The following is a 24,799-nucleotide window of genomic DNA, read 5'->3' as shown; positions in this document are numbered from 1 at the left end:
GGCCGGTGGGCTGATTGCTGTTCTCGTCTTCGGTGCCATATTCTAACCGCCCTTGAACTCATTTGCTCTTTGAGGGTTGCAGATAACTCCTATCTACAGATGTGTTAATTGGGCTTTCAGAAGGAAGTCGGCATATTAAAATAGTCTGGGGGTTCACTGGCGAACCAGACCAAAGCCTCGGGAAATCACATGTGATTCAAGCTGACCTTCATCTAATGTGGAGTCTGGGGACCATACAAAGCTGGTCTGAATGAGCTTTGCCTGCAGTGGCAGAAAAAAAATACCACCACAGTATTTCTAAACACCCACAGAAATACCCTGGAGCCATAAAGTGTCACTTCATAAATTTATTTCAACACATGGATATTTAGTGTTAATCGTTTTTTATTTTGTTAAAGACACAGTACATATAGTATTTACATTAGATTCTACAACACTTGCTGGCAGAAAACAGTTCATTGATCATTGGATCAGGATAATCTGGGTAAACGGAAGGCTGCTCTAGCACGTTAGCAAAACTTGATATAATTTGACACCTCATCAATAAACTCGACAATTCCTGTCATAACAGTCCATGAGAAACTGCCAAGCACATTGCAACAACTGATAGTAGTCTAATGATGCTAATGGCTATGATGTTTAACAAAGCCACAGCTGCTCACATCAGAACGACAAGTTGCGTCATGTTATGTGGCATCATGTAACGTCATGTCATGATTTCTCATGCCATGATGCTTTACATAATGTTTCGTAGGATGTTACGCCATGTTACATTGAGTTACTTTAAGTTGCATCAAGTTATGTTGAGTTGCGCTATGTTTACTTGTTTTGCATTGAGTTGCGTTACGTTGAGTTGCTTTACGGTATATAACCTTTAACACGCCGTCCATCTAATCCCTGTCTTGCTCTACTATGTAGATCCTACGTTATCCCACAAACCGAATAGCAAGACGTAGGGCGGGGCTAATTCATATTCCACCACAACATACTGATGGATTACCTTTTGACAGATCCTATGAGGCAGCCGACTTCTCAGCATACAACACATCACCTTGACAAGTCTTCAGCCTCAATCAGATACCTTTGCAGACTCAAGAGTAAGAATGGAAAGAGACAAAGAAAATGACAGGGACCATTGACGGTTTAGATTATGCCTGATGAGACTGGATAAAGGCTTAGGTCTGTGAACTGGCTCATAAAATACAGGAAAATGTGTAACTGCAGAAATGTGTCATCCAGTATAATAAGCTAAGCAACTGTCATGAGGAGCTGTGGGTGACTGGAAGAGGGGGTTGGTGACCAGTTGTTTCATTTGGGCTCAATTAGACTTGATTTTCAAGAAGAGGACAGAAGAGGAACCAGGGGAGCACTGGCACTGTCACTATGGCGACAGAGCTGATGGGCTGCCATGGGAGGAGTGGGGAAATAAAGAGAAGACAAGCACACATTCACGCTCACACACACACACAAACACAGACATGGACACGCACACACCTGAGTAACGCAATTCAAGCAAGGAAAATAATGGTAATGAGCATGCATTGAAGCATTCACATTGAACATACTCTGCTTTTTAGATGCTTTCGTAATTAGGAGTATCTCTTTGGAAGCTGAAGCAGAACGCTGGTTAACGATTAACAATCAGCTCGCAGACCATCTATAGCTGACACAGAGGTCATCCCTACAGAAAACAAACACCTGGGCTCCGCTATTCAAGGGATACATTTGGATGAATTCCCAGGGAGAGAGAGGCAAATTAAATGAAAGGTGAGCATACGGGGTGCAACAACATATTCTGAGCAGTGTGTTAATGTTGCATGTTGATAATCAAATATTGGAACACCTTTTGTGATGATGGCAAATTCATCTGTGAAGGTGTTGAACTGCAAAGCAGCCTCTTGTTGATTGAATGAAGACTGGGTGGAATGAGAAGAATTAACAATCAGGAAGCATGATGATGTTTTACACAGGAGATGGATGTTGCTCATGATAAGATTGTAGTGACAGGGGAATGCAGAAATGAGTGGTGTCTATTCATCAATGTGTGTGTTATATACCTGTGTCAAGAAAATTTGGTTCACCTCAGACAATAAACCCCAAAACAATACAAATAAAAAAGAGAACTGCTGCCGCTACCATGTTATACATTGTGAAAGGCTCTTGATCATATTTCTATATATTTAATTTGTTGTGATATACTGTACATTATGTCATATTTTGTTGCTACATACAATGCATTGCCTCAACAGAAACTGCAAAACCCTAAAACCCTTTTCCCTGTTGTAGAAAATGAGTACCGCTACATAGTTGAACTACCTGATAATATGGTGCACTCCTAGAAATATCAAATTATTTACAATAAAGAGTCGTAGTTTTCACTAAGAGTTCTCCTCCTTTACAAAAATCTTGTGCTTTAGGATTTGAAACTCACGCATACACATCCAAGCACACGAGGCAGGTAGAAAAGAAACAATAAAAAGACATTTCTGCTCCTCTTCTTTGTTCGTCGTTCACCACCTTTTTTTCACTGATAAAATGTACAATCCCTGTATTCTATTTTGTTACACCGGAAATAAATCTCATTGGGAGCAGTTCAAAAGTGACAGATGAGTGTTTCAGCCAGTCAATGAATTGCCATTAATAATAAAACAAGAAGTTACCTACTGAAGTGTCCTGAGGTGATGCCTATCTCTGAGAACTTCATGTAAGTCACCTACATGAAGAAGACATCTCATACAAACTGCTACATAAAGGTTTCGATTCTTATTTTTCTTATTTTTCTCTTAATAACATTTTCCCTTGAAAAAAAGACAGATTTTATGCATTGGAAGTTGGCAGGAAGTCTGAGAAACGGCAGGTTGCGTAGATTGCCTTCGGATCACCGGCCTCACACTGATCGGCATCACCAGATCAGATGTGTTGGCCTCCCCGGAGTTTATACTCTGAGATAAATAAACACCGTTAAAGAGACGTAACATAAACTCAAGTAAAGAGACACTGAGTGATGAGTGAAAGAAGACAGAATACATTTTTTATGAAGTATCTAATTATAGAATCATTAGCACCACCACAGTGTATGGGCAGAAAACACAAATGTCTGGATGGCAGGATGAGCTGCTGAGAGGAGCAACATCATGGGACTCTTAAACAGCTTCTCAGCTTTGGAAGCAGTCTTTGGTCACAAATCAAAACCCAACCGGCATATGGCAGTGATAAGCTGTCCAAGTGTGTACCGCTAATTGATGGTGTCCATTTCCACAGCTGGGGATGTGATCCCGAGCTTCTCTTTCATGGTTAAAGTAGGCTACCTCTTTTTCAGTGGAGTCTCTGTGGTAGTCATTAACACCTCTTCACAGCTTGTCATTACTGTGAAAAGCCATCTAGTCTCCACTGCTAACGTTCGCGTGGTCACACACAGATTTCGATGGCAGTTGCCATTACCATCTGGCTTTTGTTCTTGTCTCGGCCTGGAGACTGGTGTTGTCCAGACTCCTCTCTGGGAGATAGCGGGTCGGACAGGACACTGCGTTTGAGTGGTGCCGGGCGCAGGCAGGATGTTCCTGGAGGGGTGGAGGGCTCCGGGTGTCTGTGCGAGGAGCGTGATGAAGTGGAAGACGCGGAGGAAGTGCAACTGCCAGTGCACACTCCCGAGCTTGACCTCTCGCCTCTCTTGGCTCGGCAAGATGCTCTGCGCCTGAGCTCGCTGACCAGCTCGTACTTGACGAAGCAGAAGACGTCCTTGACTCCGCAGCGTTTTTCCGGCTCGGGGGAGAGCAGCCGCTGAAACATGCGCAAGGCATCGTCAGTGAAGCGGCGCCACTGGGACGGGTAGGTCCCCACAGGACACCCTGCTTTCTGCCAGCGTCGAAACTCCTCATAGAAGGCATCGGCCGCCAACGCTGCCTCCCAGGGGAAATTGCCCGTCAGCATACAGAAGATCAGAACGCCAAACGCCCAAACATCCAGACTGGTGGTCACGAGGAAACCCTCAGCACGGCTGGCGCGGCACACCTCTGGCGCTGTATAGGGGATGGTGCCGCTCACCCGTTTCACGCGGCATCCCACGCGTCTGGTCATGCCAAAGTCAGCCAGTTTGATGCGGCGGCACTCACGGTCAAACAGGAGCACATTCTCAGGCTTGACGTCCCGATGCACCAGGTTTTTACTGTGCATGAAGTCCAGAGCCAGGCCCAGTTGCTGCATGCAGCGTTTGACCATTTCCTCTGGCAGACCCACCTGAGAAGAAGAGAGAGAGGAGGAAAGTGTTGGAGAAACAAAGGCATACAAATAGAGATTTGGATTAACGCAGTCTAATATATACAGTACATTGTGTAGGAGGTGAGACTATGAGAGGTGATACCAGAAAAAGAGCTTCGTGGTGAGTAGGTTACAGAAGAGTTGAAAAAGAGTAGGTGATGGTTATATTGAGTGGTGGGATGAAAGAACAGTTTGAAAAGTGATGCACTCCAAAAAGAAAAACTGAAACAAAAGAGTCTAAGTTTTGAGTTCCGCTGCAACCATTATTAATGAGTCTTTAGAAGGACTTTGAAGTCAAGCAACCATCGCATCAACTGGAATAGCACTAACGCGAAGTGAGAGCTCTGCGCAGAGAGAAAACTGGGACAAAGATAAGGCTCCAATCCCAGGAGAGCTTGTTAAAACTGCCTTGTTTGAACATGGGGGCTGATTGGAGCAGCTCTGGTTGAGTGAGGACGGGGATTGGTGAAAGGAAGAATGATTGCTTTACCTGTGGGGGGATGATGTCGAAAAGGTCCCCGGCAGGGGCATATTCTTGTCCAAACACATAGCTGTCCTCCGTCTCAAAGAGTACGTCCAGGACTTTGATTATGAAAGGGCTGCAGCTAAGTGAGCCTGTTAGACTGTACTCCCGCAGGAAACTCTTGAGCTTAGTCTTGTTCTTGGTGACAAACTTGAGTGCCATTTTGGTGCCTAAAAAAAAGAAAAATTCAGATATAAACATGTGGATGGACAAAATTGAGCTCTGGTGTATCAAACCTATACATCAAATAACTATTGCCAACGTTTTACTATCCAAAACAAGTGAGAAAAGCACCTACAGTGAATTTGAAAGTGTCACCTGACACTCTAAGGGAGTGGAGAGGTTTCCAACTACCGAACCCTGTGTTAATGACAGCTGCTACATTCATTCTTATAAACATGTACAGTGAATGAAACTTATCTCCGTTACACACATACAACCAGCTGTTCAAGAGCACAGCTGCAGAAATACAGAGGCTCTTTTGAGCGCATGCAGCACTTTAAATCTCTGCCGCCCTCTCAGCCTCACTCTGCAATACTTGACATTGCTTCGTTATTCCGCTTTCAGACCACACCAGCTCTATAACCTTGAATTACTTACAAGCAAGGATTAGACAGTAGCCCTAAAAAAATCCTCAACAAACCCTTTTAACTGCCGAAATGAACGTCTTAGCACTGTGCCTTGAGGCTTTACAACATGCTGCTCTGCCTTAGCTGGTTCTCTTCAGCTGTGAGGAATGCTGGCACAATGTGGAGATCTGAACAATCTGCTGTCCAAAATGTCTTTTTTGTACTTGTATGGTCGACGCTCAAGACAGACTAATACAAGAGATAAAGATTAAAGATCTCAACTCACCCTGTGTCCGGTGTGCCACCAGGTCCACCTTGCCGTACGTGCCCTTCCCCAGCTCACGGATGTGCTCATATTGTTTGGCTATGTCTGCTGCCGACAGAGAGGCGATGGCCAGGGCCTGCATGTCCTCCACAGGCACCCCTCCGCAGTAGCCCATCTTGGATGTAGGGGAGCCCCCGCCGCTGCCCACCCGTCCCGGCCCAGACGGAGAAAGAGACAGGCTCGCCTTGACGCTGTGGGGCAGACTGAATGAAGAGGAGCAAACACCGCATAGAGTCAGGTTTTCATCTGCTATGATGATGGAACGCGATATTAGATAATGCTGCAGATCAATGTAGGAATATTTATTTGATTTGTGGAGTATTTTACAAACATTATTATTATTATTTTGCATATCTGTATAGGATTCATTTGATTTGTTGAACAAAATGTGACAATGATAAAAAAAATATAGATTACAAGAAAAACAAAGTGATGCGATATAAATGTTATGCCTGAATGTGTTTATGACAGAATCATCTCAAGTATTTTTATATTAGTTGGCGCACACATCCATATAATCTTGTCGGCACATTGTGTCCCAAAGCGTGGTTAAATCAGGGAGGCTTTAACAGACCTTCATTTCCATACAATCAATTCAGGGAAGGCATCAACATGGGAAGTGCTTTCAGTAAATGTATTAAACCCCCTGCTGTCCCTCTAGATCACTCTGGCCAGCTTTCACATATGGCTGGTCTCAGACAGCACTTACAGCCAGACAGCTATGGGAAAATCAATACGACCAGGTAGAAGGACAAACAAATGGAAACAAATGGAGAGAGCTGACAGCGCCGTGGTATATACATGCTGGTAAGGCATGGTCATCTGTGACCGCTCTGAGGTATACATACACATTTCCCAACAGTAGATACAGCCAGTTGTGCTGTGAGGAAAAGAGGTTGCTTATGAGCTTATAAGAAAAGAAATACTGCAACAGAAAAATGATTGCTGATTTTCAGAAGTGGCAAGTTTGAAATAGGTCAAACTGATCCCAGGAGGGAAAATACAGCTGCACACTAAATGTACCAACAAATAAAAAATAAAAAATCAGAGATGAGTGACTGTGCAGGTGAGCTTCTGCCACAGTGATTGAGCAAACAATAAAACTATTATGCAAACTGTATAAAATGGACCCTTTTGAGGAAATGACTAGTGGATCACACTAATGATCTTACCCATTGTCTCTCTTCAACCCCCCTCCATACACACAAAATCAAATGTAATCATCCAATCATGCGCAGCATGCACACACACACAGGCCCACTAATGGGCATCAAATCAGCGCAAACAATTTTGCTGATGGCCTTTTTCATCCATCATTCAAAGGCAACTGCTTTGCACTTTGTTCTTGTCTCCCTGCAGCCAGTTTCTCAGCACCACTGGTTTAAACGAGAGCGTCACAAATGCGTCTGTGTCGACTGACAGGTGCATGTTGTGGGGGGTGCAGCACTAAATTAATGCGCAGTATAGCAAATGTACAGTTGAAGACAACATGGCACAGGAGGTTTTGTTCCGAAGGTGTTGAGGTTCCTCGGCTATCTTGTGGGAAGAGAGTGATAAATATAACTATTACAGCGAAAACTAAAATAGGATGCGGCCATTTGCAGCCTGGCGTTCTTGGCTCATCACTCTTTGTCGAAGAAGAAAACTCTGCAAATAGAAAGTGCCCCCTGTATGTATCTCTGTAGCTAACACTTGCTTCCTGATTCTTATCATGGAGATGCTTATATAAGAGACTATGAATATTGTAGCCTACTCATTCTGAGCGTGCCCACTGTATAGCCTTCAACGAGTCAACACAAAAGTTAATCATTATCCAGACCGGTCCGCGGTCCAGGTTTGGTGATTAAACATTTAAACAGGACAGACAGACGGACTGGAAGCACATTTCCTCTGACAACCCACCCGGCATGGCCCCATAGGCTTCATCAGCGGCAGGCAAAGCAGAGCGAAGGGAGCGCTTGTTTACTGGCACTTCTTCCACTCAGCTCCACGGGCAGAATTTGCAGCATGGATCTTAATCACATTACTCAGCTCCCACAAAGACAAAAGCACCCCCACACCCAACAGTGCAGGGTGCTTTGCACTCATTTCCTTTGCAGAACTGAATTAAGAGTTCTGAAATGTGATGAGTGGTTGGGGGACTGTGATCCCCATAGCTGCAATGATGCTGTAAATGTGAACCAAAAACTGCAGTGCAGTGCCCTGGAGGTGTGGTGATGAAGTTATGTGGTCTCTGGGAGATTATTGTATGTGAGTGTTTGGGGGGGCAGGGAGGTCCGGTGTATCAGTCGCACAGTGACACTCAAAGGCCTTTTGTGCTCCTACCTCTGAGAGGCAGCAGCTGTGAGCCTCTGCACGGCTCAGCCACATGCCCCACTGATCCCCCATGCTGCCCTCTGCTCCTCTCCTGTCCTCTCAGACAGCTAAAGACAAGATAACAGCATCCCACTCAACATGCAGATGACGATTTTGGCTTGAGGCACATTTTAATGTCTTTTTTGAGCCAGTCCCACTCACTGTCAATCATCTGTTTGCCTGGTGCAAACAGATCCCTGGGCTGCTCACTTATTCCTTGTATTGTTTTGTGTTGTTCAGGTTAGTCCTTGAAACATCAATATTTGGGATTTTTATGTTTTAATTGTGATGAAAAATCCCCTGACATTTGAGTGTTTGACAACCTTTTGAAAAATCTCAGTAAATAAACTCAAAAATGCACAGTCAAGAAAACAATGACAGCCTGAAAACAAGCCTGTTTTTTTTCAAATTCCTAAAAAGTGCAGATGCAAGATGCAGCAATGATCTGTTTTCCTGCCACTAAATTCCCCTCAAATACAGATTGGCAATCTCGGTCCATTTAGCAATTACTCAAACAGAGCTGAGTGCTTTCGCAGTATAACCCTCTTAAAAACCAGGTTGTTCCCGGAAAAACATCCAGTTTCACGTCCTAATAACCACAGCGCCGGTCTGGATACCTGTTGTGGTTGACTGCGAGTGTCACACATGAGATTAAACCGCAGAAGCAGTTGACCTTTTTCTTCTATAAACACCTGAAGATGAGAACAGAGATTTATCCTGTGATGCAGCTGACAACAGTCTCTCTTTTCACAGACTGTCTCTTGATAGCCTCGGGCTGTGATCTGGCCTCTGAACTCTGAGGGTTACATTTGTGAGTTTAGGTGTTAATGTGGACTTCAGGTGGCACAAGTTTCAACTGTTCTCAGAGATAAGCTTTATTTTTAGCCATGATGGCAATGCTGCTATGCTGCTTGGTCAATCTGTCCCCCACTTTGGTCCAAACTAAAATATCTCAACAACTATTGAGCTATTGGAAGCCATTGGAAGCTATTGGTAAATTTTGTTCTAACATTCATGATCTCCCCCACACGATCAATTCCACTGACTTTGGTGATCCCCTGACTTTTGCTTTCAATAAACTGTGACATGACATTGATTAGCACATAAGTAGGGGTGAGGTTCAGACATGAATACAGGTTCACATACAGGGGATGAGCTTAATCGTGGTCGTGGAAAAGATCAAAAATTGGGCAACAGAGTTGAAGCTGTATCTGTATCTTTAACACATGTCTTTCAATGTACACAAAGCATATATCAGCAGCTTTACACACAGCTCTCTCTTGTCTGTTCTCGACAATGTAAACAAGGGACTAATGAAAGAAATGAATAGACTGCAGAGCCTGCTTCACGGTGCTACCTCTCTCCATTACTAATGGACTAGTTGCTTTGCTCTCGGCAGAAGAGTCATTATGGGTGAAGACTGATCTCTTGTGTCCAATTTACTGTCAAAATGCCCAACATGCCTTGCCTCTGGGTCACGGCGAAAACAGAGAGTGAAATACGATGTGACGGACGTGGTTTCTCTCACTGACTGAGAGAAAACAACTGCATGCATAGACACACACATGCATCTGTCTGACCCTCTCTTTGTTGTCTCAGTGTGTATAGAATAAAAACAAATGACTGCCATCCAAAGCAATCTGTCATACGATGAAGAAAACAAAATGGGCTTCCTTGTGTTGCTGTCAGGACACTCTGTTCCTTACTCAGGTGCAAAAAAACGGAATCACCTTCCTTACACAGAACATCAGAGCCGGTGAGTGGGGGACTTTAGTGCCTCCGTCAACACGCGGCTGAAGAAACCTCCCGCTGTGCTGTGATAGGTGAACTAGCGGCCTGGGCCACGGGCACTCACTTTGACAAATCACTTGCTCTCAGCTTGGCCCGGCTGTTCATATGGAGAATCCCTGCTGGGACCGAGTGCTGGGTAACCCGTCCCTGACTTATCTCACCTCTACTCTCCCTCCCATCATCCCTCTCTCTCTCTCTCTCTCGCCACTGTATGCCACACATCCCATGCGCTGCTGCTTGCTGGCAGAAACGCCGCTGGCCATTGGCCTCCTGCTGGGACGAACTAAAGCCTGGAAAGGGATAACCCAAGGTTAAACGGATCCAAACAATGACTGAGAGTGGAGATGAGCGATGGGAGGCGAAGGACAGTTGGCTCTAGTACTGCGCAGGGACCACAAATGACCGACAAAGAAAAAAACAGGCACATTGGTAAACAAAAAACAAACATGCCAATGCAGAATAAATCAATCTTGTAGAAACTGTAGAGCATCTGTCATCATAACCATGTACTGTAAAACATATTTTCACAGTGAAATTTCACTGCAATAATGGAATAATGTACCATACCCACACTCCCTCACAATCCAATGGCCTCAAGTTCCAATTGGGAGGCTTGATGTGACAAGAGAGAGGGACGGAGAAAGAGAGAGAGAGAGAGAGAGAGAGAGAGAGAGAGAGAGAGAGAGAGAGTGGGATTGGGTGAAGTGAGACTAAATTGAAGCATCCCTCTCTTAGTACCACATGCTGTAGACTCTGTCCCTTTGATGCCAAATACATGGGGAAATGTGACTCTATTATGAGCTCAGAAAATGGGGTCTAAAAGGGGGTGTGGCTAAATGATGTAAGAGCATCGCTAAAGAGGACACTGCTCCTTTTTTACCGACCAATTCGCCCTCCACTTCAAGACAAACTAACAGTATATGGTGACTTGTGATCGCGCTCACGTACAGTATAGCCTCTAACCACAATCGATGGACTAATGGTGATTGCTGATGCTGCAATTAACCCCCCCCCTCTCTCTCGCTCTCTCTCTCGCTCTCTCTCTCGCTCTCAAATGGCTGGTTATAAGTTATTGCTGCAAAAGCGATAGGACAGAATGTACAAGACACTTAAAGACAAGAACACACTGTACATAAATCAAACACTGTTTTCTCACTAATAATTGCTGGTTAGGATTTAATGTGCAGATATTATGTGATGTGTTCTTTCTTTAATCCATCCAGCAAGGCACAGACTATGTCCTCTATATATACTAATTGACAATGTTTGCATAATTTCTGTTGTCTGAGCAGCCATGATTTCCAAAAGCACACTGTGTCTGCTGAGTCTGATTTCCTTTTATTGAACTGATTTAAATGTTGGTAACATGTTGTTTTAACACCATTTTGCCTGTATTCATTGTGAAACATGTGTGTGTGCCTTTCTTTCAGTTTTGTGGCCATGTGAGGGGCAGTGATGGGTTTAGCTGGTGTGTATGTGCCAGCTGTTGGACTGGGTCCTTCTCTGGGATCTGTTTAAGCCGTAAGATTGCTGTCCTTTTATTTGTTGTCCGTAGTGGCAGACGCCCTATTAGCTCTGCAGGTCACGTTTGGGATGACTCCCAGGATGTTTTTGATTAATTCAAGGTTGAATATTTGAGGGAAGATTTGGTCTTTCTTTTGGACTCCACTTTAACTTAAGATCCCAGGCTTATACGCATATGTCTGCTCGTTAAGGTGTGTTTGTATTTGGAAAGTGCAGCATTTTCTACCATTATGTATATTAATTGTGATGATTGATAGGTGGAACTGAACGCTAAGTATAATATCTGATTATTAAACTCTTTCTCTCTGTATACATTTTCAGTGTTTACAGTGTTTTGGGAAATAATAGCATACCTGCTCCCGGTAAAGCAATTTGGACTCAGAGTTTTGCTTGACTTTGGGATGAACTATTCCTTTAAAAGGTCCCAGCCATTACTATGGCATATCCGTGTGTATTAGCTGCTGTTGCCTTTCATTTAGAGTCCATTACCAGCCTCCACGCTTTGCTTTTACAGGCTCATGCTCTATCAAGTCAGCTGCTCATTTAAATGCATTAGATGACATTAACGATGAGATATCACCTGTCCGCGCTGGACAAAGTATAAAAGGGTCATTAAATGTGGATTCCCCCGGCATGCCCTCGCGTCCATTTAGCACGGACCGAATCCCAAAAAGTTTCAATGAATGAAGGAATGTGGGTGAGGATACACATTTAGACGCAGCGCAACCAGTTAGAGTTAATCCTGCAGCTGTAGTGCTGTATAACTGCTGGCATTGATTTTTTATTATAGACTATAGCGGGCAATAGGCGAATATATTATTAATATATGAATATTGTCCATTAGAATGAGTCAAAGTTCCGACGACACAAAGTTGCTCACAATCATCAGAATTACGTGTGAAAACAATTCAAATCCACAAATACAAATCTGAATTATATATATATATTTTTTATGAATCAATCGTTTTTCAACCTTTATCTTTGACTTTTCGGTTTCAGGCACCTCGGGGTGCGTCTAGGTTGCTCGCTCACCTGCTGGCGACCTGTCTCTCTCCTCCATGGTCCTGCATCCGCTCGGCGAGCAGAGCTGCTGCGCTCCGGTCCGCTCTGGTCCGCAGAGGTCTGCAAGAAACCGATCGATGGGTCTCCTCGCTTAAGAACTTATCAATCAGGTATAGGTGCTCAAAAACACGCGCGGGTCCATTAAAAACCTAAAAAAAAAGCTCGCTGTTTTCACGGATGGAAAAGCTCGGATGAGATCTCGCCGTTGATGCTGTGCCTGCTGCCCGCCCAAGAAGATCCCAGTGCTCCTGAGAAGCTCTTCACTTAGTGACTTTCTTCGGGGGCTGAATAAATCAAAGCATCATCTGATGCTGGAGGCTGAGATGAGGACACAGGCTGGGATCCCTCCTCTGAGCGCCCACCAAGCAGCGGGAGGAGGGTGTGTGTTTATCTTTCGCTCCACCAGTGGTCCGCATGACCCAGTTCAGCACCACACACACACGCGCGCTGAGGCGAACCCATTCACTCACATCCACGCAGGGAACTCAGCAAACCTCTGCTCTCATGCATGCGTGGACCAACCCACATGTCCCCACTCTCTCTAAATTCAGCTCTGCGTCTTGCTCTCGCTGTCTGCCGGTCAGTCTGTTTAGTCCAACGGTCCAGCGGGACTCTGGGGGTGAGGAGGGGGCGTGGTGGTCTCAGATCTTGCTCCTCTGCTGGTCCTACCAGTTAGCTCCCTTATTGTTCGCCGTCTCCACCCTCTGGCAAACTAATACGCTCACGTGTCCCGGGTCCTAGTGCCTGGCTGCAGCATCCAACCTTCCAACCCCAATGCGTCTGTAAGCTTTTTTTTTTTTTTTTAAACTTTTGATTCATGCTTTGAAGGAATAACAAGCTGCCCCTCTCTTGCATAATTCAACAGCTTATGGCCTCAAGTTCTTCACGCGGTGACTTTGCCAACTGTCCTGCAACAACAAGGCAAGACTTCTGAATGAATTCAGTCCCCTGGCAGCTCCCCTTTTACTGTACATGTTTAACAACAGGCCTCCTGCCAGACACGTTTGCCAAGCAGAACAGATTGGATTGAGAAAGCAGTATCGACAGAGATAACCTTAATGCATCATCATCAAATACCACTGATCCGATGGGTTGAAGGCTTCATGAAGATCCTCATGAAGAGACATTTTACTTGTCTTGATCTCCCCTCAGACCCTCAAACGTCAGTCACATATCATACATTTGAGCAACTTCTTTTTATTCCTTTGAGTTATTGGTTTTACGTCAATGCATACCTTTTTCTGCTTTCTCTGTTCCCCAAGCCCAGATTTACGTTGAAGAGATGCAGGTCAGGTTCATGCTGAGAAGAGTGAAAAATAAACTGTTTTCAAGCAGTCCAGATCACAGGGGGGGGGAAGGAAGAATGAAGCCTTGGAGGGAAAAACAGATAGTAAAGGGGAATATGATCTTCCTGTCTCCTGAAACAAGATAATTTCACTCTGGTCCCTTTGTTTTAGTTGGGGAGATGGGTGGCTATTGAATAGCTGCATCTTCAGCGACTCTTTGAGACATTCAGGTGTCTCACACGGAAGAGTGAGGCCAACAGGCAGCGAGGCGAAGAGTTCCCTTTGGGTCATCTTGGAAACAGAGCCCGTCATAAATCACAGTGAAGGTCAAAGCACATGTGGGCTGACAGCTGAGAGCATGGAGGGTCAAAACACACCAGGGACACACACCTCTGAGGTGTGAACAAATAGAGCAGGGCTGCTCCTCCCTCACCTCCTCTCTCCTATTTTTTCAGGCACCAGACTCACGTCCTAGTTTTTACTTTTTATGTGTCACGTCTTGTCGCAAGGGGGTGGCCTTGTTTTTTCACTGTTCTCAAATTGATCTTGGTGCACATACTTTGTGTCCTTAGCTGCTCTGCATCGTCATAGTGGAGGGATATTAACGCAGGGCCTCAAGCTTTGGTCTCTTAAAGTTCTTGGACTTCTATGCTGTTCGCGAACCACATGTTAGATTCAACATTTATTTCAACCCGCTCTGTTTTTAGAGAAGGCTCATATCTACAACACTTAGGAAGAAACAAGAAAAACTGTTTTTGTGTTCTTCAAATTATGCTGCATACACAACTATACCCCAGCCCTCGCACCTCCAGGCATTATGGGGCGACTGTTTTATTCTGTCCTCATGACGTTTTTATTCCCAACATGTGATCGCAAGGACAAATGTGAATGCAATTGAGAGATTCCCTGAGTTAGCTTCACTTTCATACATCTCAGGAGTAAAAAACAAACGCCAGAATTAATTGTAAAGATGTTTTTGAAAGAGTAACAGAAAACACACAATAAATTCTCTAGATATAAAATCACTCACATTGTTACTGTACTTTTTACAACTGTGCCTGTTATTTACAAAATCCATGCAACAATGTTGCTAAAAAGTCGTTTATTGCTTGTTTTGGACGTACGCCTCCTTCTGCACTTCATTTCCCACAATACCATGGGGCTTTACGCTCAGTCGATGACGCTAAAAACATGCGCGCTTAACCTTGTGGCACTGAGAGTATATTATCAAACCAAATTGTGGAAACGGTGTTAGAACCACGTTTTTTAAGCTATAAATGCCGCCCGCATTATTCGGAAGCCATGAGCAGATATGTTTTACCAGTCTCTTTTTTTGGAGCAGTGTTTGGAGCTGCTGCTTTACTGAAGTGAGTAGAGATAAACCCACTGTATCGTGATGCAACTGTGTATTTTACACTTGTCTGTGTCACATTTGCCGCTTATACATGTAACGTTACGCTGCTATACATGTTACGCTAGCAGCTACTTATTAAGTAAGTAACGTTAGTATTGAGCTTCGTTCTCATAGTGAGGAGACAGCACTTAACTACTAACTTACTGTACACAAGCCAGGACAACAAGCCCACAAAGTACAACCTCCATGACTCAGCTATACAGATGGATAGGCTGCACAAAGGCAGCATTTATAACGTTATTGTATTGTATTGAATAGATTGTAAAGGTGTCATTCTGTTCGCTCACTCACAGTTATTAAGGCTAGTGTGAACTTAAGGAAATTCTTTGTTTAACCATGTGTTAGAACTGTGTAACAGTCATGACAACTTTATTTATACAGCCCGACCAAACATGGAAGAAGCATAAGTGAGAGCAACTGAGGAGGGATCCCTGTCCCTGGACAGACAGACTTGCAATAGATGTTGTGTGTGTGTGTAGAGTATAGAATAGACTAACATAATACAATTACAATATAGACAATCCATGTGACAACATGGTGAAGATATGGGAAATAGGTGGATCCAGGAGGACGTCACGCTGCTTCCAGGTGTCGACAAACAGCTAGAGCCTGAGCCACACAACCTCCTCTCCACCTCGTAACCTGGGAAGAGGACATGCTACACAATCACAATCACGCCATGCTACGTCTAGCCACACCAGTGTTTTCACTTATGTTACATCATGTGATTACAAGCATAGCTCCACCTAACTAAGGCCCTTATTACATCAGTTCATATATATAATAATCATATATATATATTTTTTAATTTATTTAAAATAATAAGATTAGCACAAACCAGTTCACACACAGTAAGCCTTGAGCTTTCTTTTGGGCCCTTGAAGTTCTGGGGCCGTGTTGCAGTGGCCCGCCTTTCCCATTTGGCAATTGTTTTTGGCACAAGGTAGACAAGATATGTTTTTCAGTTTGAGGGAGAAATCCATGACGCCTGGTTGTGATGTTGAAAGAGGAGGTGTGCTATTAAATAAGATGGCACTGAACTTAATTATTCTCATAGGAACCATGTGACTGGAGGCCGGTGTCCCAGTAAGGCCACCATCAATGGAAAGACTGTGGTTATAACAGGAGCCAACACGGGCATCGGGAAGGAGACTGCCCAAGAACTGGCCAAGAGAGGTGCGGAGAAAATAATTATGACTCTGAATTGAATGCAAAAAAACCCCCCACAAATTATAAAATCTTTAGCGGTTCTTCTGCCCTCAATGACACACTCCTTTCCCCCATTTCGGCATCTTTCAGGGGGTCGGATCATTATGGGATGTCGGGATATGGTGAAGTGCGAGGCGGCTGCAAAGGAAATAAGAGGGAAGACCCTGAATCCTCACGTTTACTCCTGTCACCTCGACCTGGCCTCCGTGAAATCCATTCGAGAGTTTGCAGAGAGAATCAAACGAGGTGAGAAAACAAAGCGTGTCGCTCTGTCTCTTCTCCAGTTATGTGTTCAGTTATTGAAACAAAGCACACCCAGTAACGGCTTCTTAAATAACAAGTCCATTGTCTTGTAGAGGAGCAGCGTGTGGATGTACTCGTAAACAATGCTGGAGTCATGAGATGTCCAGCAGGGAAGACAGAAGATGGCTTCGACATGCAGTTTGGAGTTAACCACTTAGGTACCGACTTTAACTGAACAAGCAGGCAAACGGAGACAGACGGGGGTGTCTGGTTTTTCTCAACTCTCTGTGAGAAAATGTATCTAAACTGTATTTTAATTCTAAGAAAGCCTCGCTCTCTCCATCCCTACCTGACCCCGGTCGTTTCTGTCTTCCTCCAGGCCACTTCTTGTTGACCAACCTGCTGCTGGATAAGTTGAAGGAGTCCGCCCCCAGCAGAGTGATCAACATGGCCTCGCTCGCCCACATTGTTGGAAAGATTGACTTCGAGGACTTGAACTGGGAGAAGAAGAAGTTTGATACCAAGCAGGCGTACTGTCAGAGCAAGCTTGCCAATGTTCTGTTCACCAGAGAGCTCGCCAAGCGATTACAAGGCAAGTCTACGGGCTGATGCATATGTGGGCATGTGTGGGAGGGAGTACGGCCTATGTTCTTGTTTGTAATTGGCCGGTGGATGTATATTTTTAAACAATGCTGTGTGTGTGTGTGTAACAGGCACAGGAGTCACAGTGAATGCTGCGCACCCCGGCGTTGTTGCCACGGAGCTCGGGAGGCACACGGGTCTGCACCAATCACAGTTCTCCAGCTCTGTGCTCAGTGAGTATCCGGCTTTCTTATTGGATTCTGAATTTAGAGAAATCAATAAATGCTTATACCCAATGCACATGGAACAAATAGCTCGGGCTGTATGAGCTCTGCTACATGGCATTGGTCTACTCAGTGAGTTTTCTATTCTCATCTACTTGGTCTGTGGAAATATAAAACATAAACTGACTGTATTTCTGTTTAGAAAAAGTTTCCTATCCACAACATTTGAACTGTAAAAACATTCATTATAAAGTGTCTACATCACATCAACTAAGATTATATTACAGTTCAAATAAAACCTCTGAAATCAAAGTACACCAGTGCTACCAATGCTGATGCACGCTCTTGTTACTTTTTCAGTGATTGCACATTTGTTTTTTTATAGTGCAATTAGTTAGTTTTGTTAATACATGCACTCAAAGGTAATAAAAATCCTCTCCACAGGACAACCGTGTTTGTTATTGAGATCATTTAAAAGATAATACAAATCCACAGAGCAACGTGTGCCAGATTTGGATATGAACAAACATAATTGTTGCACATTCATGTAAGCGTTTCATTTCGTCATATACCACCGACAACTACATGAATCCAGTAAGTTCCGGGATTGTCACTTGACATTTGCCAATAAATCTAATAAAGGATAGGATCTGAAAGATGGTTAAAGCATGGTATTCCTGCTGAGTTTAAACCTGCACCACCCCCCCCCCGACAGGTCCCTTTTTCTCCATGTTGGTAAAGAGCCCAGAGCTGGGGGCCCAGCCCAGCGTCTACCTGGCAGTGTCCGAGGAGATGGAAGGGGTGACGGGGAGGTACTATGACGTGATGACAGAAAAGGAACCGGCGCCCCAAGCCCTGGATGAGGAGGCAGCTCGCAGGCTGTGGGAGGTCAGCAGCAGGCTGGTAGGTCTGGAGGAGAAAGGACAATCCGACAAGTCAAACCCAGCAACAGAAGTCCAGAGCAAAGCTGCACAGACTGTCCAAGAGCAGAGACACAGTCCAGGACCCGCTGTGGGGCTGTAGGCCTGCTCTGGCCACTGGGCCGGCAGGGGATAATGGACCTTTATTGCTTGAGCTGTGTCTGGCTCATGAAACAATTTACTGTCTGAGTCATTTAGTCTGGTTGTCTGAATAAAGACAGTCTTTTGTACATGCCTTGATGTTCCTGCATCAGGGTTCTTTAAAACATGTTCAACAAGCACCCTTTGACAAACGACTCTTTTCTTGAAAAGCAAGACTTTGTATCATTTTAAAGAAAAAAAGAAAATAACACTTGTTTCTAGCAAATGACAACTCAACTCACTTCAACACACTCGGGGGTTTTGCTGCTACAGCCTCACTTTGTCTGGTGTTACTAGCAGCTTATGGTGGCCAATGTTAGCTAACGTTCACAACCTTTTAATAGATATTGCTGCTTAACTACAGGAAGCTTATCAGTGTGGATGTAGCCTCACGTTAGTGAGTCACTTTGTTTGTTTTGTTGACTTCATGACTCTTCTCCTCTTATGCTACTGTTGAACACGGTTTTAGCCTTTACCAGTAAATAAATTACTTAATCGTCTTGTAAGTTATTTTTATTGATTCAAAAACCGATGGGAAGATGGTATAAAGAGTGCTGCAAAAAGAAATGAACTAATTAAATAAAATCTTAAGTAAAGAGGTAAAAATGAAACGCCAAAGTACGGTTTACAGTGTGTACTAAAACTGGAAGGGGCTTGGAGAAACATCTAATCTGAGGGAAAAAAACAGAAAGGAAAGGAGGATTACCTAAAAAGCCACTAAAATCTTAAAATCCCCACCATAAAACAAGACTATTTAAGCTTTTTAAAATCTGTAAATCAAAATCTCTTTAGCCATTGTTGTTTTTATGCCTGCTGGAACATTTCACAGACAGTATTTAACGTACTTTATCTGCACAGCCTCCAGGAAAACAAGTGAATCAAGTTTCACTAATTTGAACCATATATGTTTATTTATTATATATATATTATATATTATTTACAGAGAGAGGCATTCTCTTGCATGTTTCCTGTAGGTACATATTGAGAGTACTGCGAATAGTTTTATCAGTGGATTAAAGCAGACGATACAAATGGCGCCATCTGTCTTTTGGCATCAATTTAGAGACTAGTATTATAATTCTGAAGTTTTTCGTACAGATCATGTGTACACAACAGGCTGACCATTCATCCCGATTTGTTTCAAGTTTGTGAAAGTTTTTTTTCATCTTGGAATCCTTTTTATTTAGTTTAATAGAACTTGGTAAGAAAGTCAGTTTGGTAATCCATCATAGAAACATTATCTGCTTTTCAAAAAAAAATGATTTGTATTAATGTTGCATGGTAATTCAGTGCAGTACAACTACCCCTACATAAGTAATATAACGTTTACCATGAAAACAAGATAATGCAAGTTCATTTTCACCATGAAGTGGGTGATTTGCATACTATAATATACTAGAATAATAGAAGCTAATGTTAAGAAGGTAGACAAACACATCCCAAACATAATATATGGATATATATATACGTATATATAAATATATATATACGTCTATAACTTTGAAAAAGGTCAGAACACTGGAAGGTCATCTGCGGTAAACTCACGCTGTTAAAACCTTCTGTGGTGTAAAAAGCATCCACGATCATCTCCTCGAATCTTCTACTGTTCTGCTTTTGCCGTTTACTCCGGCCTCTTGAAAAACAAATCAAGTTACTAAAGCACTCATCTTGCAATTCTGATACTCTCAGACCTCTCAGTGCACAGACGGGTATCCATTGCACTGGGCTCTTCCCAACAGTAAATCCCAGATTACAGATCAATAAGGGCCACTCTCAGACTAATGCACACTGATCAGCATCAGCCCTGAAACTGTAAACCACGGATCGTTCATTTCAGTGTTGGTTTACCGGTGGACTCCCTCGCTGGTGCCATCCTAGAGGATGATGTTATTGTTGATGAGCAACAGACTCACTGGGTTCTCCTTTGCGCTCCAGATTGTCAAAGACCTTTACAGCCCCTCTATAGGTTGAATCAAATCAATCCTGACCTCTAAAGTCCAGTGCTCGCAGTATTTTATTTTTATTTGTATTATTTTTTATTTATTTTAGTTTTTTTTAACCCCAATTCATGCATATACTTTCTGTAATAACATATTCTGTATTAAATAAACGAGAATAAGTTAGGATTGCAAGATATTTGTGCTCTTGAACGCACCTCGACCGGACTTCATTGCCCACAATGCATCGCTCAAGGATGGCAAAAAAGTTAGCGTCCAAGGTACAAATAGTTCCTGCTGTTAAAGACACAAGTAGCGGGTTGAAGCACAAATGTGAGGGGGCCTTTCCGAGTTAGTTGCTTCGTGTGGAAGTCGTGTTTCATCCAAGAGGAGCTGGACGAGAGAACTAGCTTGTTTTACTCAGAAGGTAACATGACAGTAGCTAGCTGTCGTTAACCTACATGTCAACTGAACTTCACTGCTTCCTGAGAGTTAAAGGCAAAGCTGACAACAAGCATTAGCTTCACCAAACTGCTGCAGAGTACCATTGCATCCTAAAGTGTTTCTGTTATTTTGCGCACCGCCTGCATTCACAGACCATGTCATTTACTGCATTGTGATTACGGTAATGACGCTTTGATTGCATCTAATTAACGCGCATTATTCATCAGCATGGCAGAGCCACAGCGGAAAGGAGAGCCGCTGCCCGAAGATGTTGGCACCGATGACTGCCTGGCTTCATACACACACGTCTACAGTCCAGATCTGCTGAAGTACGTATGGAAACCTTTACATGTAGTTCCCATTGCCTGGTGTGATTTTAGAGTGAGGGAAGCAAGTGTTGTTGATATGCTTGCTACTGCAATAACCACAATAAGTGACCTTTTGAGGGCTTGCACTTTATTTTTCAGGGATCAGGTTGCTTTTATTACAGGTGGTGGATCTGGCATTGGACTCCGGATAGCCGAAATCTTCATGAGGTGAGGGGATTAACCTGCTTGTTTCTCCACAGCATGCCCAGATCTTGCAGTAATATACTATATTTAGTCAAATTTCACTCCTTAAATTATTGCTGCATGTATAGTATAACAATATATGCATGTAGAGTCAATGCTCTGTCACCAGTATGTCATCACTATTACTCTAAAACACTCAAATGTGTGAGCGAGATATATGTAGGTGCACTTTAAACCTTCTGGTTTTGTTATCTGACGGTCAGACTTCCATCATTTCGCTTGTGTGACAAAGTTGAAATAGTTCAATAATTGACTCATGTGGCACAAATGGATGATTTTTTATTTTTTATTTTTTTAGCGAAATGAGCAGCACGCACTGTTATTGCATCTGTTGTCCTGGCTGTCTAGTCAGATTAACCCCAACATGAAGCTGCTGCTCTTGACTTGAACATTCATGTTCTAATCAACACAATACAGCCTTTGGTCATTAATATTGTTATTGGGGCGATCATGGCTCGGTGTTAGAGCGTGAATCGGAGGATCGGCTGTTCGATCCCCGGCTCCGCTAATCGATGTGTCCTTGGGCAAGACACTTAACCCCAAAATTGCTCCCGCAAGCTGTGCCTGCGGTGTATGAATGGTTAAATAGAGTCCTGATGGGCCGGTGGCACCTTGCATGGTGTAGTGTTACAGCGCTTTACATGGTCAGAAGACTAGCACTCTACAGTCCATTTAACATTTCTTATATTTCTTTATTTTCCTTCAGGCATGGCTGCGACACAGTGATTGCAAGCAGGAACTTGGACAAGCTCAAAGAGGTGATTCTTCTTACATCATTTCCGCAATCCTAAAATGATATCCCTTACACCTGGATATAGATATTAATGTATTGGCCTTAATGTCTGCCTAGGCAGCTAAAAAGCTGTCTGCAGCGTCCGGACGCCGCTGCCTCCCCATGTGTCTGGATGTGAGGAAGCCTGAGAGCATCGCAGCTGCTGTGGACCAGACGCTGAAAGAGTTGGGACGCGTAGACATCCTCATTAACAGTATGTGACCTCTTACTAACGAGCCCGAAAAAAACGTGTTTTTGTGCTGATAATCACTGTGTTTGTGGTGGGAGCACACATTCTCTCACCCTCACACTCTTCTCAGTGTACAATGCATCCTGCCAACATGGGTGCAAATACATTTTAAGGTGTCTAGCGTGAATATACACACGTGTACTTTTGAACACAAGGTCAAGTGTGAAAGATTTTAGTTTAATCATCAACTTTCCTGATGCTGTATCTGTCTTTATCGTCTATCTTTGCACCCTAGTCCCATCTACAAACTGTTAACGTCGCTACGTAACACCTGTGCGTGTAACATCGTTAATGCATTTATAGCTTTTAATGGCTTTGGTTAAAGTCACGGTGGCTGTTGTTGACAGATGCTGCTGGAAACTTCCTCTGCCCGGCTACCTCGCTCTCCTTCAATGCCTTCAAGACGGTAATGGAGATCGACACCATGGGTACATTCAACACCAGCAAGGTGGTTTATGAGAAGTGGTTCCAGGTACAGTACATTTCCTGTCTGCGTGACACAATAAGTCCCAGTTCCATGTGAAGGAGCTATACGTTGTGCTGAGATGACGATAATACAGTATTTTAGGGAACACAACTAGGTTAATCAATCATTTTCAACAAGATTCACTCTCTGCAGTTCACTCTGGTCACCACAAGAGGCCAGTAAAGATCAGAGATTACTGAATACCTCGTCTCTAAAGGGGATTTAAACTGCTGCTTCTGCACTATTAAACAGATTTAATTTTTTACCCATTGCATTTTTTTTTTTTTTGAGTCTACCATCATTTGTGTTTTCAGGCTCATGGTGGCAACATAGTAAACATCTCTGCAACACTTGGATACAGGGGACAGGGCCTCCAGGTGCATGCCGGCTCTGCTAAGGCTGCAAATGGTGAGAGCTTTCTTACTGATATTGCAATTAAATATCAAAATTAGAATCGGTGACTCAGTGCTGCCTCTGCTGTCCCCAGATGCCATGACTAAGCACCTGGCTGTGGAGTGGGGGCCCAGTGGGGTGAGAGTCAACGCTGTGGCGCCAGGTCCTGTCTCTGGCACGGAGGGCTTCCGCAGACTGGGTAAAGATTCAACTAAATATTTGTTGTAGTTTGTATCTTTTATTATAAACAACGGTTTGATCTCTTTACAGTAAGAAACAAACACACAACCCTCAGAAACAGGTGGGAGGTTGTCCAGAAACTTACCTTTTTGGGCTATTTTTATCGGCTGATAATACCAAAGTCACAATTTGTTACATGGCTTTTGCAATACTATTGTATCATTATGTACACGCTGTACTCTAAACTCAGAAAGCTCCAGTAAAAATAGCAATAATTGATATTTTTAGCTAATAGAAATTGCTAATCAGTTGACAATAACTACATTTCCATAATTAATAGTGTTAAATAACATAAAGTTATGCTCTATTCAAAAGGACATATTTGGAACATGACGGGTGGAGCTGATGAAGCTTGTCTTCATTTGACAGGCCTGTAGGGGTCCGTCAAAAAAAGCGTAACAGCACTGAGTTTCTTTGTACTTTGAATGCCTCAGGTGGTCCCAGAGGGGAGGCTGCTGGTGCGTTCCAGTCCATTCCTTTGCAGCGAGCCGGCAACAAGACGGAGATGGCCCACTGCACTCTTTTCTTGGCCAGCCGGGCCTCCTCCTATGTAACCGGAGCCATCCTGGTGGCGGACGGCGGATCGTGGCTGACCTCGGCCAACGACGTCTCCATGCTGCTGGGTATAGTCTCTAAATCTGCTAAACTCTGAACAGGGGCTCTGTTGTCCTCCTGACCCAGGTGTGTAGGGGGAGGGGCAGCTTTAGGTCCATGTCGAGAGACCGTATGACTGAGAACGTGGTTGTGCTCTGCGTTGTGTTGTTTCTGTTTTTTAGAGAGTTAAAGTCAAATGGTTTAAATGACAGGAAAACAGTATAACCTATATTAATTCACTTGTCTCTCTGATTGGCTTTCAGGTTATTGGTCATCTGAAAAGAAAGTGGACAAGTAAATGCTGAAAACAGAGTAATTTAGGCCATCTGTAGAACTGATCATGCTACATGTCCAGTGTTTGTGGTTTATCTCACCCACTGCTGCTTCAAGAGTGTATTGCTAAGTGCCAGGAGTTGAACACTAACATACTGTATACCTACTGTATTATGTGTTTACAATCTTAGTAATAAATCAATTTATATAACAATTTGGTGATTTTTTTTTTAATTTTTTTTTTTTAACCCATTACACTGCTGTGTATTGTCATGCTTTTCATGTAATGTGATTTTTCAGTACCTCTGATTTATTAATAAAAGTTTACTATTGCAAGTTATGTGTTCTTTTTGCTAATGTACATGCAATTGTGTCTGAGGCTTAGATTGTACCTGTAGAGAGGAGACGACTGTTGGTAATGCAAATCCAGTAG

General features: G+C 43.5%; 3 protein-coding genes across 5 annotated transcripts; 2 read left to right on the top strand and 1 right to left on the bottom strand.

Annotated features, from left to right (window-relative positions):
* Positions 1 to 2,623: 2,623 nt before the first annotated feature.
* sbk1 (SH3 domain binding kinase 1) lies at positions 2,624 to 13,100 on the bottom strand. 2 transcript variants are annotated; one of them, XM_031843338.1, is made up of 4 exons: positions 12,377 to 13,100; positions 5,636 to 5,877; positions 4,748 to 4,950; positions 2,624 to 4,236 (listed from the first exon to the last, which is right to left on the bottom strand). In XM_031843338.1, the coding sequence occupies exons 1-4, from the start codon at positions 12,412 to 12,414 to the stop codon at positions 3,409 to 3,411; spliced, it is 1,311 nt and encodes a 436-aa protein (XP_031699198.1). In that variant the 5' UTR covers positions 12,415 to 13,100; the 3' UTR covers positions 2,624 to 3,408. The 2 variants fall into 2 exon arrangements, with proteins under 2 accessions (XP_031699198.1, XP_031699197.1); XM_031843337.1 differs by lacking the exon at positions 12,377 to 13,100 and having other exon boundaries at positions 5,636 to 10,452.
* A 1,749-nt stretch (positions 13,101 to 14,849) lies between these two features.
* On the top strand, positions 14,850 to 19,188 carry LOC116381291 (retinol dehydrogenase 13). The gene is made up of 7 exons (XM_031843339.1): positions 14,850 to 15,059; positions 16,164 to 16,282; positions 16,406 to 16,561; positions 16,672 to 16,776; positions 16,938 to 17,150; positions 17,272 to 17,373; positions 18,080 to 19,188. Exons 1-7 carry the CDS (start codon positions 14,995 to 14,997, stop codon positions 18,385 to 18,387), a joined length of 1,068 nt encoding a protein of 355 aa, XP_031699199.1. The 5' UTR covers positions 14,850 to 14,994; the 3' UTR covers positions 18,388 to 19,188.
* Positions 19,189 to 20,618: 1,430 nt separating this feature from the next.
* On the top strand, positions 20,619 to 24,684 carry decr2 (2,4-dienoyl CoA reductase 2, peroxisomal). 2 transcript variants are annotated; one of them, XM_031843343.1, is made up of 10 exons: positions 20,619 to 20,789; positions 21,034 to 21,135; positions 21,274 to 21,342; positions 22,085 to 22,136; positions 22,229 to 22,364; positions 22,748 to 22,872; positions 23,181 to 23,274; positions 23,354 to 23,458; positions 23,934 to 24,180; positions 24,357 to 24,684. In XM_031843343.1, exons 2-9 carry the CDS (start codon positions 21,035 to 21,037, stop codon positions 24,149 to 24,151), a joined length of 900 nt encoding a protein of 299 aa, XP_031699203.1. In that variant the 5' UTR covers positions 20,619 to 20,789; position 21,034; the 3' UTR covers positions 24,152 to 24,180; positions 24,357 to 24,684. The 2 variants fall into 2 exon arrangements, with proteins under 2 accessions (XP_031699203.1, XP_031699202.1); XM_031843342.1 differs by having other exon boundaries at positions 23,934 to 24,122; positions 24,357 to 24,680.
* The last annotated feature ends 115 nt before the right edge of the window (positions 24,685 to 24,799 follow it).

The sequence above is a fragment of the Anarrhichthys ocellatus genome, unplaced genomic scaffold, assembly GCF_004355925.1.
Source record: "Anarrhichthys ocellatus isolate YVR2014 unplaced genomic scaffold, GSC_Weel_1.0 scaffold4, whole genome shotgun sequence".
Classification (NCBI taxonomy): domain Eukaryota; kingdom Metazoa; phylum Chordata; class Actinopteri; order Perciformes; family Anarhichadidae; genus Anarrhichthys; species Anarrhichthys ocellatus.
This window is presented reverse-complemented; position numbering and strand designations above follow the sequence as displayed.